General features: G+C 52.4%; 4 protein-coding genes across 4 annotated transcripts; 2 read left to right on the top strand and 2 right to left on the bottom strand.

Moving 5' to 3' along the window:
* Positions 1-195: 195 nt before the first annotated feature.
* Positions 196-1,997, top strand: BZA70DRAFT_273374 (uncharacterized protein; the record flags this gene model as incomplete). The annotated part of the gene is made up of 1 exon (XM_064911818.1): positions 196-1,997. A coding segment is annotated over exon 1 (1,358 nt), but the record flags the coding sequence as incomplete, so codon positions are not given.
* Positions 1,998-2,323: 326 nt separating this feature from the next.
* BZA70DRAFT_273372 (uncharacterized protein) lies at positions 2,324-3,029 on the top strand. Its single transcript, XM_064911817.1, has 2 exons — positions 2,324-2,729; positions 2,801-3,029. Exons 1-2 carry the CDS (start codon positions 2,535-2,537, stop codon positions 2,927-2,929), a joined length of 324 nt encoding a protein of 107 aa, XP_064771328.1. The 5' UTR covers positions 2,324-2,534; the 3' UTR covers positions 2,930-3,029.
* On the bottom strand, positions 2,937-4,540 carry BZA70DRAFT_44065 (Isopropylmalate dehydrogenase-like domain-containing protein). Its single transcript, XM_064915119.1, has 2 exons — positions 3,436-4,540; positions 2,937-3,374 (listed from the first exon to the last, which is right to left on the bottom strand). Exons 1-2 carry the CDS (start codon positions 4,336-4,338, stop codon positions 3,165-3,167), a joined length of 1,113 nt encoding a protein of 370 aa, XP_064771327.1. The 5' UTR covers positions 4,339-4,540; the 3' UTR covers positions 2,937-3,164.
* Positions 4,541-5,907: 1,367 nt separating this feature from the next.
* Positions 5,908-7,920, bottom strand: BZA70DRAFT_301489 (camp independent regulatory protein; the record flags this gene model as incomplete). Its single annotated transcript, XM_064914721.1, has 2 exons — positions 6,074-7,920; positions 5,908-6,004 (listed from the first exon to the last, which is right to left on the bottom strand). Exons 1-2 carry the CDS (start codon positions 7,486-7,488, stop codon positions 5,908-5,910), a joined length of 1,512 nt encoding a protein of 503 aa, XP_064771326.1. The 5' UTR covers positions 7,489-7,920.
* Positions 7,921-12,284: the final 4,364 nt, after the last annotated feature.

The following is a 12,284-nucleotide window of genomic DNA, read 5'->3' as shown; positions in this document are numbered from 1 at the left end:
ACACCCTCTGTTTGCAACAGCTAGCACGCGTTCTACTCTCAAGACCTCTTCCTGATCTATTTCCATCCGAACCTCCCGACGCCTATCAACCAAATCCTCGACCCGTCTAATCTTCACGTGACTGCGGATCTCGCGCGGTCGAGCCACTCGCCCAGCTCGACTATCGCGCTCTTTGTTATTTTCGCACAAATTCCGGCGCACAATCGATAAGAGATTGATTTTGGGCGGCAGGCCATGGCTTCTCCGGGCCGAATACACCACCACCATGATTCTCTGGAGACAAATGCTCCCCTGCAGCAAAGACCAGAGTACCTCGCGGCGGCGGCGGCAGCTGCTGCGGTAGGAGAGGGGCAATTCGTCGCGCATGGCGCGTTCGACTTTGCTGCTGGCGCTACGACGGCTTCCCCGCATGTCGTGCCCGCGACTCCAGTCCCTCAGCAGCAGCAACAACACGAGCAACATGAGCATCAGATGCAGGCTCGGCAGCAGCAGCAGCAGGATGGACAGTACGAGAATTTATCAGCTGTCGCGGCGGCGGCTGCGATCGTCATTGGCGCATCAGAGGGAACGACTGATCCCAATCTCGCGGGCTACACAGCTGCCTCGACAGTTCCCTCGGCAGTGCAGACTGAACCGTCTATCCAAAGCGCCGCGCCTGCTGTCGCGTCCTCGGCGCGGCAAACCACCAGCAACAATGGCACCATAGAGACTTTGTTCTGCGGCCGCTGCCACGTCCATCGTCCCTATGCCGACTTCTTCGGCCCTCCGCACCCAGAGACAATGAAGAAAAACTGCGTCCACTGCCGCACAAAGATGAATCTCTATAAACGATCTGTCGAGCGGAGTAGGTCGCACGGCCGCGAGTTTGCGGATATTCCGGAATCGCACCGGGTGAGTTCGATGGCGGGGCTGAAGGAGCTCTTGACGTCTGATTTGTTCTCTGTGCCGGTGCGCGAGCAGAACGAGGATACTCTGGACGATAGCAGTACGGCCGCGCGTGCGCAGTTTAAGTACTTTGTTTTACCAGCCACTGTTTTCAACGATAAAACCATCGGCGAGTGGTTCGAGGGCACGCAGGCGGAGCCTCACGAGGTGTACAAGTTTGTGATCAAGGCGGTGATGGAGATCACGGGCTACTCGTTCCAGAGACACGGGCGGTATACGTATACGCGAAACACAGGCGGCTGGTCGTCCAGGTACAAATGTGGACAAGCGACCTCGAGCGCGTCGAGGCACGTGCGGAAAACCGGTCCGAAAGCGCGCAACGTCGTGCCGCGAACATATTACAAATGCGACGGCGTGCTCACGATCAGTGGGACCGTTGCCGGCTTGCGCATTGTCTACGACCATCTGCATATCCACACGGGCCGGACGCGCAAGCCGTCGGTGAAGAAAGGCGACCCGATCTTTCCCGAGGACATCCCGACAAATGTTAAGCTGCTGCGCAACGTGGCGCCGATGTTTGTCGAGCAACTGCAGCAGTCTGGCGCGTATCCTAGTCTACCGCCGCCGGGGTTCACGGGGTTTGACCATCCGCAGTTTGCGGAGCGGCGGAAGCTGATGATGCTTTTTTTCGGGACGGGGATATGTAAGAATAACCGGCCGCTGCAGGATTTTCTGATGGCGCAGACGGAGGGACTTGCGCGCACGCTGAGTCAGATTCATGATCAACCTGAAGACGGATCTCTGTTTTTTGATAATCAGCAGCAGCAGCCGGAGCTATTGATGGCTGATCGTCAGCGGGATCCGAATGAGCTGCGCCATCTACAGGAATCTGCGCATCTTGCCAGACAAACCGACCAAGTTCCTGCGAGCTCTACGGTCGACGTTGGAAATAGTATGGTGGATAGCCATCACCGCGTGGATGCAGAAGCGAGGCCGGTTGTTCACCACGATGATGATGATGGTGATGATGATGACGATGACGATGACGATGATGATCCGATGGCTGGCATCGATACTGATTTGGAGGGGCTGGATGTCGTCGCTCATTTTAACGAGTTTGTCCCGTAGAGAGTATTAATATGTGCTGTTCTATGTGTGGTAATAATATTTTCTGTAATTATAACTATAATAGCATTGACAGTTCCGGGTTTGCTTTTGATTCTGTAAGAGATTTTTGGCTATACAGCTGCAGTAACCTTACACGTCTTCAGAGTATATAACCATTCTTAATAAACATAACAGAAAAGCATCTGTATTCATAGATCAAGTATTCTGAATCAATTAACAGAAAAAGTGTAGAAGATTGCGAAAGTGCAGGAACATATTTCGATTAAAGTTGCGCGGACGAAACTCCCATCGCTGACATTGGATTCTCGAATATTTCTGCGGCGACTGGGTCTCTACAACTATTCCGCTTCTGATTCGATTTCAAGCCAGCTCAATTCTACCACCGAGAACGAAACAAACGCCTGCTTCCCCAGACTCTAGCGACACTAGGGAAAGCATTTGATACTACTAATCGCAGTCAGTACCTTACAACCCGCGAACAGAACTTCACTCTTCAAATTCATTTTGAACCAAAGATTCCAATGGCGCAGCAACAGGACGACACATTTGTAACCAGAGCCGAGCGGCAAAAATGCTGGGACGCGCGGGACGGATTTTTTGCGTGTTTGACGGAGAACAAGATCCGGAGTCTGCGGAAACCCGAGGCGAGGACGGCGGTGTCGGAGAAGTGTAAGGAGGCTAGTGATGTGCTGCATCAGTCGTGTCGGCAGGCTTGGGTACGTCTTTTCTTTAGATTCGGGTGGGGTAGTGTGTTTGTGAAGGGTTTGCTGACGGGGAAGTTGTGTAGGTTGACCACTTTATGAGATTACGGGAACGAGAGCTTGGAATGGTGGAGTTCAAGAAGAGGATTGCGGATAATACAGATACCGTTGAGCGAGCGCCTGATGCAAACTTCACCAAGGTCTCGCGTTCTTGAAGTTTGGGGCAGAGAGAGGAAGATGATACAGATGTGGATCGGTTAGACGCCCTGAGACACAATTGCTGAATGTAAATACAAAGCTATGAACAAGTGAGGTTTATGTAGATACGAGCTGCCATGCGATACTGGTGGAAATTTGTATATTTTGAGGGCATCCCAACACCCATTACAGTACAATCAAATGCATCCCATATCGGTTCACGTTACTTTTTTGTTACATCTCATGTCATCCCTAAGCAAGAATTTCCTTCAAAGCCTTGACGACAGCGTCGCCGACATCAGAGGTCGACGCCGTACCGCCGAGATCACCTGTCCGGACATCGTAACCGCCGATATCTTTTGAGTCCAGGACTTTTCGGACCGCGGCCTCGACGGCGAGACCCTCGGCTTTCATGTTGAGCGAGAGCTTGAGCATCATTGCGACGGAGAGAATGGTAGCGATCTAAGTGGGAGATGTTAATAGGTTGGGTAGAATTGACGGAAAAATAGGAGGATGGACTTACGGGGTTGACTTTGCCGGCCGGGAGATCAGGAGCAGAGCCATGGCAAGGCTCGTAAAGACCAAGAGCCTCGCTTCCGTCCGGCAGAGACGCGAGAGAAGCAGAAGGAGGAAGTCCGAGCGATCCAGGGATGACAGAAGCCTCGTCGGAGATGATATCGCCAAACATGTTCGAGGTGACGATGACTCCGTTGAGAGACTTGGGATCCTTGACGAGGATCATGGCCGCCGAGTCGATGAGCTGGTGCTTGAGCGTGAGCTGAGGAAATTCCTCCTTGATCACGCGCTCGGTGGTCTTTCTCCACAGCCGCGACGAGGCAAGGACGTTGGCCTTGTCGAGCGACCAGATCGGCAAAGGGGGTTCGGACTGGAGAGCAATGAAGGCAGCCATTCGAGTGATACGCTCGACCTCGGCGACCGAGTACACCTCGGTGTCCATAGCCACGCCGTCACCGGTATCCTCCTTACGATCGCCAAAGTAGATTCCGCCGACGAGTTCACGGACGACCACGAAGTCGGTTCCACGAGCAACCTCCTCCTTCAACGGACTATACTTGATAAGCGAGTCCGAGGGGAAGCTGCACGGCCGCAGGTTCGCGTACAGGTTGAGCTCTTTACGGATCTTGAGCAATCCCTGCTCCGGACGAACAGCGCCAGTTCCCCACTTTGGACCACCGACGGCGCCGAGGAGGATCGCGTTCGCGCTCTTGGCGGCGTTCAAGGTGACGTCCGGGAGCGGCTCGCCTGTGGCATCGATGGCGGCGCCGCCAATCAGATGTTCTTCGTACTCGATCTTTGTGTCTGGTCGGAGAGCGACTATGGCGTCGAGCACCTTGCGCGCCTCGGCGACGACTTCCTTTCCGACGTGATCACCGGGGAGCAGGACGATTTTCTTGGTAGCAGGCATCTTGGTAGATATAGAATCAACAGAATACAATGATGATATGTAAGAAACTATGGGATTGAGAAAGGAAAAGGGAAAGAGAGGATGGAGAAGGACCAGGAATATGAGATGACTATAGTTGACGCGGAAGGTTTTTTTTTGCGCCGATAGCGGCCGGTGTCCCAAGCGAAATCGGCGATGAGGCAGACGCTGAATCTAAGACTGCCTGCCCCGGACTATCTTCTGGCCATGCGCAGGGTCGCTCATCTATGTGTTTGCTTTAGTGTTTGCTTTATACGATTATTGTTTATAGAGGGCAGGCGGAGTATACTGTAGAAGTAGTGCATGGATCAAACCTCGTGGGTATACTCAACACCTCAAGCAGCTCTTCGAATTCAGGTGGTCCAAGTAACAGCAACACCGGAAGTAATCACCAGCGGGGATTGATTAAGAAGACTATACGAGGAAGAGGATAAAACAAAATCAATATCTGCACTCAGGATTCATTAGTTTGAAATCTGCTCCGGCCACGCTGCGAATATATGAGAGCCATATTGCTACGGTTCATAGAGTTTAATGGATAGGATCTGGGAGTTCACTAATATACTTAGGTTATCTGTGACGTTGACGGCATCGTCTATAGGGCAGTGCAGTGCTAATATAGTGAGTGTTCCTTTCGGCCAAGGATCGCTGGGAATTCGGACGTCCGGAAAACTACAGTGAAGTGTGAACAAGATGCGAGGAAAAAGAAAAGAGCGAGGAAGAACAGAGGTAGATTGAACACCCTTCCTCTTCTGTCCTCTGACTTTCCAGATTCTCAACTGATAAATAGCAAACAGTCGCGGGGCGGAGCAAGTTTAATGCCAGGAGAAGAAGGCATTAGTGATCAGCCAATTGCCAAACGGTGAGCGAGCCACGGGTGAGACAGTGAGACAGCTACTTAACTGCAAAGGTGAGACCTAAATTAGAGTAAGGTTTTAGATGCTGATTCAGTTGGGTTTAGTTTTAGTCGACGGTTATTAGTCTACTTTTGGTAACAATAGCAATTATACCGATCCCTGTGCTCTTGCTGATCGTTTTGCTCACCGCTTTTCGTTTTGTTATCGGTCTTTCTCGTGTCTGTCTGATCATCGTTCATCTTATTCAACGCATACTCAACGGTATCAAGCTAACGTAAGCAAAACGCCATTCTCCCTAATCGTTCCAGATTTAAAACCCGCATCCCCTTGCCTAACATCAAACAAGAACGTTGACTCGAACCACCTGACAACGACCCGACGACGAAATAGACCTCCTAAGCCAGTCAACGACAAACGGTAAATGAAAAATATATAAAATATAATAGAATTAGTATCATGAGCGCCGTTAAAAACTATAAACACATAAGCCGTTCCCTGCGGACCACACCTTTACTATGATAACCCATATATACAAATAGAAGAAAACAACCCAGAATCATCGCCTTCATCAAGATAACATGCCTTCATCAAGATAACATAAAACAGCGACCAAAAAATCGCAAAGCCATAAATCAAATGATACAATCCATATATGCACCGCTTAACCAACAATACTACCGCCCCTTGCCCGCATTTAAATGATAAAACTCTTGTTGAGCGCCTTGATCGCACGCATATCCTCGCCCCACGACACCTTCTCAAACGGGATATCTTGCACCTCGTGGCCTTCGCTTGTGCGCGCCGTCAGCATATCGAGTCCGCCGAGTGGCGAACCAGAGTACTGCTATCCGCCGGCAGACGGGTGCTCAGATCCGGACTGCGCGGGTGGCAGTGGCAGCTGGGCCTGCATAGGCCGCGGTACTTGCGGATCTGTCTGCTGCTCGGCTTGTAGAGGAGCAGGTGCGGCTTGCTGAAGGTGCTGTGGGCTGTACTGATGCTGCTGCTGAGGCGCAAGCGGCTGCTTGGGAGGCACCGGCAGTCCGTTCGTTTGATATTGATAGACTGGAACTGGAGCCATCTGTGCCATCTGTGGCTGCATGGACTGGAGTAGCGGTGCCTGCTGCTGCTGCTGCTGCTGTTGCTGCTGTTGCTGTCGGTGATAATCCTGTGGGTGGTGAAGGGGGGCGCCGTTTGCAGCGTACTGCTGCGATGGGGATATTGATTGTATGCTGTAGTTGGGAGGCGTCGATGCCGGACTTGGCGGCCATCCGTAAATCTGCTGCTGCTGCTGCTGGAGATGCTGTTCCATCATCGGCGACCGCTGCTGAGGAGTGTGAGGTGGTACAGCGAGCATAGGCGCCATCATCGACTGTTGCTGGAACGACGGCGGCGGAGGTGGAGCATGTCCTTGCTGCTGCTGTGGAGGCTGCTGCTGTTGCTGCTGGGCGTACTGGTAAGCCGGAGGTTGGAGCTGCATCTGTGCTTGCGGAGGTGGCGGAGCCTGGGGATGCTGCTGCATCGGGCTTACATGTGGCGGCTGCTGCGATGGGTGATAAGCAAGCTGCGGCTGTTGCGAGTGCTGCTGCTGCATCATGGGCTGCGGTGCGATCTGGATCTGCGGCCGGATGCTTTGCGAAGGAGTCTGCGCCGCCGCCGCGGGCAGCGAGTTTTGTCGCAGATGGGGAGTCCCCAGCGGCATCGGGCCGCCAAGAGGCTCGGGATCAGAGGCTGTCGCATCGGGGTACATGCCCTTTGGTATGCGGATGTACTTCAGAGCCGGGTCGTTGCACGGCTGCATCAGATCAGAGCCGGTCTGGACGTGCGAGCGCGAGTAATAGGAGATCAGATGCAGCTTGAGATGTGACGAGGTCTGGATGGAGAACGACTGCTTCATAAGCCCGTCTGGCTTGTACCGGTATCCGTCCGGGCCCTCGCGTTCAGAGTCGTCCGAGTCTTCTTCGCGCGGCTGGTCCGAAGGCGAGGCCACGAGCGGTCCGCCGTACGTCCCGCCGCCACGCTTGCCCTCCATCTCGCGATAGGTGAGGAACGAGCCCGAGACCCGCGAGGCCGACCATGATTTGCCGTCTGTCCAGCGCTGCATGCCGGCCTCGCGCTCGTCCCAGACAAAGACGGAGCCGGAGCGGATGGCGAGACGTTCTTTTTCTGATAGGCGGCGCTGCACGCGCGGGAGGATGCCGAGCCGGCAGGCTTCGAAGAGGATGATTGCGTCGAGCGGAGTACGGACGTACCCGTAGTATGTCTCCATGGAAGACATGGTGGGAGGTAGCCGAGAGCGAGTTGCTGGTTTAGTAGTGTGGAGGGAGGGTGCGTAGGAAAGGGAAAGAGGGATAACGAAGCAAGAAGGGAGAAGGAGAAGGAGAGGGAAAAAGGGCGGCGAGGGCGGAGCGTGGGAGCGACGGGCAGCGGGAAGCGCTTATAGAAAAATGTGAAGAACAACGAGCGCATTCGCAACCGAACCTTAAACCGACATGACACGCACAGATTGGAAAGTTTAATGTGCGCCACGCGTTTCTTTCGCCCCCGTCAAGCCAGAAATGGGGAGGGGAGAGAAGTGGCTGACGCGGAAGTTGGCAGAGGGTACCGAGCTGGTGTCGTACCCGGCTGCTCATCTTGACGGTCCTATCTCCGACGGACTTGTCGTACCGCGCCTGCCCCTTTGAGCTGTAATGTGTCTACGCCCTGGCACTACTATTCATTATCTCTATAAAATCATTGTAGATACGTTTACTTTATATATCGATACAAGTTATCTTACAAGTACGGCACCAGACATGGAATGGCGAAGAAGCAGCTGACCCATAACCATTAAGGTTCGAAAGTTAACCGTAAATCAACTAAAGTTGCGTTAAACAAGCTTGCAACTCTAAAATTCTAGATTCGGTCGCTTGAGGAGGTTTGACCGTGTTCCGGTCCGGTTCAAAGAGCGCCAGAGGGAGTGATTGCGGAAGCGCGACGGACGTGATAGCCGGTATACAGCCTGCACTCCCGGCTGCGCACGATCTGCACGCTCACTTGTGTAGAAAGCCACACTGGTGCGTTGACTGTTGAGAAGAATACGGAGATGACAATGGACTCGAAATTAAGGCTGCAATAACAAATAAAGATATCTGGTGTTTGGGTGTCTGGTTGTACGAATAGATATATTATGTCGGGGTCGAAATGAAAAAGCTTGGCGGACGTCATAGACTCTAAAACTTTAAAGTCGGATACGCGGGCGACCAAGAGCAGTGGTCACGTTTGCGCCAATTTATCCGGCGATCCAAGATTTGCCGAGGGCACAATTCCGCGGAGGGAGTATCGCTGAACGCAGAAATAGTGTGAGGAATGCATGGCAGAAAGCGGCAGCAGACAGAGCGCGAAAGCGAGAGGGAAGAAGGGATCTGCGCGCGCAACAAGGTGAGGCAATTCGTTCGCATGCAGTTTCTTGACTTATTCACACTCATCTTGGACTGGACCGCAGAGCAGGGTAGAGGAACCTGAAGTGCACGGACGCGGCAGAATCGGTCTACGCTGGCCTCAGTCCGTGCCCGCCTCAGCTCGCTGGTGTAGCTCTGGCAGAGTAATAGTAAGCGGATGACGATCTGGCAGAGATATTGCTCACATGAATAATAGGAAGCCTTCATGAAGCAGGAATATGCCGCGTAGGAAGGAAGACATAGTGTGATCTAAGACCGCAGCCGAGGCGCCGGTCGGATAAGCTTATATTATTGCTATGAAGACCTGAAGTCTAAAGCAAACAGAAACCACGCATCCGGTTACGTAATGGCCGGTCGCACCTTCCCAGCCAAGGCAATATTAGACCTTCCGATGCTCTGCTTGCCTGATTGTTGTTGGATTCATCAGTCCTACGGTTCTGCTATCAAGACTATCCTATTCCGCCTGGCACTTCTCCGTGCACGCCAGTCAAGGCTTCTCCGCGGCACCGCTGCGCTGTGTCATTTGTGCTCATAATACCTCACTTCTCGGACGTCACAGCGGCGAGGAATATGAGAAATATAGGTGACGCGGGCATTGAATAAAACATAGCAAAAAAAGCACCGCATTCCAAATTTATTTCCGCCACTGCAGTACTCCTTCCTAGTCCTCTCCTTCACTCTTATTCAAACACGTGGCTTGCCCAAACAGCGGCTTTATTAATCAGGTTCGCGCAAAATGAAATCTGCTCTAATCTCTATATTTTTAATATCCACCCACCACCGTAGCGTCGGGCACAGGACCGATTCCACCTGAGTTGGCATGACCATCGGACCAGCCGGGGTCGGCTTACGATTTCAGGAAAGCCTGAGCACTTGCCTTCTGCTCCCACCACCACCGCGCCGCTACTCCCCCCCCTTCGCATCCGACCAGTGTCATATCTCAAGAACCTGCTCCAAGCCACAGCGGGACCCAGCTCTCTGCTGGTTCCTTTGCTTCAGCCTCGAGCTTAATTTCGGTGCTTAACTCCGTTTACTTTTGCTGAACGCGGGTGCGCCTGACGCTGAAAGTCTAAACCGCTTACCATCGCTCAGCTGACAGGCCCAGACTTGGTTTTGTATCCTGCCTGTCTGCCGCCGGCAAATTCCGCGTCCTCGTCACCGCGGGCTGCTGCCATCCGCAGCTGCTCTCTGCGCGTGGAGGAGGTCGTCAGGAGCGCGCCGTGGATGCCGCTGCTGCTACACCGCGAGGGAATGCAGGTCTGCTGCACCAGAGGTAGGGCTACAGCAGCAGGGTGATCGGATATCAGAGGCCGAGTAGCAAACTATGAATCCACATCGCCGTTTTTTCCCGTCTCGTTCAGGCTCTCTATGGTCACCGCGCCAGATATCCCGACTCGCACAACTGTCTCACCTTGGAGGTTCTCGCGCTCTAGCCAGCAGCTGCTCCGGGCCCTCCGGTCGAAAAGCAAACAGGCGGGAACGCTTGTCGTTCGCTCGTTCCATTCGTTTTTAGCGGGAAGTATTTTGGCTGGCGGTTCCGCGCTCCCAGCGCCACCGGAAATCTCGCAACAGCCTGATATGTCGCTCTTTGAATTTTACTCGTCGATGAAAAGACTACAAAACCAAGTAGGTATGTATGCAGGCCCGCCGTTATTCCTGTACAGCTCCAGCTCCAAGCTGCAACGGGTGAGCATTGCATAATATAGCGTACCTTTGCTTTGTTCCCCCTTCTGCCGTCATCACACCGTCCCGCGCGTTCATCGCCGTGGAATTAAGAAAAACCATAAAGGTTGTCCGAGCTGCCACTTGGCAACTTGTCTTCTATTTCCGGTGCGAGCAGCACGGCATACTGCATTCAATGAGCGTTAAGCATGTGTTTCTGTTTTCGTGTTTTCTTGTTCATTTGTGTCTCAAGGTAATCGGGATGGATTCGAGACTTTGATCTTTTAATCCCGCTGCTGCCACCCAGACCATTGTCCGTTGCCTATCTCCATTTGCGCTAAGAAGAGAAAGCGAGCTAGATAAAAGAGGATTCTAGACGGCTGGATATGCTTATTTTAGTGCCGAGAGTGGTGGGGAGAGCTCGCAAGGCTGTTATGTTGACGTAGAGCGATATTTACATCTCGGTCTCGCGTCGTGTGCTACCGTGGTGTCCATCGCGAATAAATAATAGATAGATTAGATATGAGCAGACCAAAATACGATCGATGGTTCTTATCCTTATTTGTTTGTTTTTTGGACTAACTACAGGGCGAGTGCAGCAAAGTGGATTTCAGCTCACTTGCCAACCTGTCCGTCCCTCGAGCGCACCAGCTCACAATCGAACGACGGTAAAGACAGGCCCAGACCACTCCAACCACGCAACAAACTGACAAGCTATAAACAAGCATAGATAATCGCACAAGATATGATCCCGACAAGATCCTCGGGAATAAAAGAAAGAGACAGCGGCGGGAAAGCGAGAAAGCAAAGCTGGTCCCGGGCGGAGTTTACGGTTAAAAGCCTCCATTCACGAGCGCAAGATGCTCCTATCCCGCAATTTCGCACCCCAACATCTCCGTCTTGGCTGCATCTAGGGTTTTAGTGTCTAAATTTGATTGAACTGACAGTGTTTCCATCTGATATGTTTTTTGTGTGTTCTGGAGGCCTAGATTGCACGATTGCAGGATTGCGAGAGAGAGAATGTTCGGTTCCGCGCCTCGGAGTTAGGGGGAAACAGCATGGGATCTTTAGATCCCTTCCACTGCTCTCTGTCATTGTGGCAGTGGTTTGTTTCAGCATTGGTCGTCTTTATAAGATCAAAACATCTAGGAAGACGCACTCTACGGGTCTGATGCACTGCAAGACAACACAGACGAAAACAACAGACGAGAAGGTGAGCTCGCGGAAGGGACCAAACAAAGAAACAAAGTGAGGAAAAAGCAATTCAGCGTTCGGGGATTGCGAGCTTAAAGAGGACAGCCAGGTTACGGGTCTATAAAGCAGGCAGAAAGGAAAGGAAAAAACGGCAAAAAGCAAAGAGAGGAAGTAAAAAATAATCAGACAAGAAGGCAGGAAGGGCAAAAAAGTAACGGTGGTACGAGCTTAAAAAAGAAAGACTATGACTACGGAGGATGTGGCTAGCCCTACGCGATAGAGGACTCGGCCCGGGTACGGCGATGCTGCGGTACCCAGGCGCTAAAGTGCCCACCCAAGACTTGTCCTAAACTCTAAACAAAATTGCGTTTTCCGGCTCTCAATTAAGGAACATATTTTTTTGTTTTCTTTGATTTATTGCGGACACGCTAATCTGAATCAACGACTTTCCCCGCCGAGTACACGCCCTCCCCTAACCGCGCAGCCAGCCCCTCGAGGGATAATGAATTCATTTGCTGGTTAGACTGTGCTGTCTGCCGTTGTATATTCAGAGACCTTCTGTGCTTCTTCCTGGTGGTCGCGATGGTCATAAAAGGGCCGTTGCGCGATGCGATGCGATGCGAACGAATCAAGGGGGCACAGATGAGTTCTCTCGGATTCTGTTCTTCAAGAGCTTCTCTTGGAAATCTTAAACAAGACAGCAAAGGAACGGCAAACTCGAGTGCGCCTTGTCGGTTTTGTACCGATGCGATCGCGAGACGACAGCTATCGATCGTCT

Source organism: Myxozyma melibiosi, assembly GCF_037950935.1.
Source record: "Myxozyma melibiosi strain Phaff 52-87 chromosome Unknown BZA70scaffold_1, whole genome shotgun sequence".
In the NCBI taxonomy this organism is placed as follows: Eukaryota; Fungi; Ascomycota; class Lipomycetes; order Lipomycetales; family Lipomycetaceae; genus Myxozyma; species Myxozyma melibiosi.
This window is presented reverse-complemented; position numbering and strand designations above follow the sequence as displayed.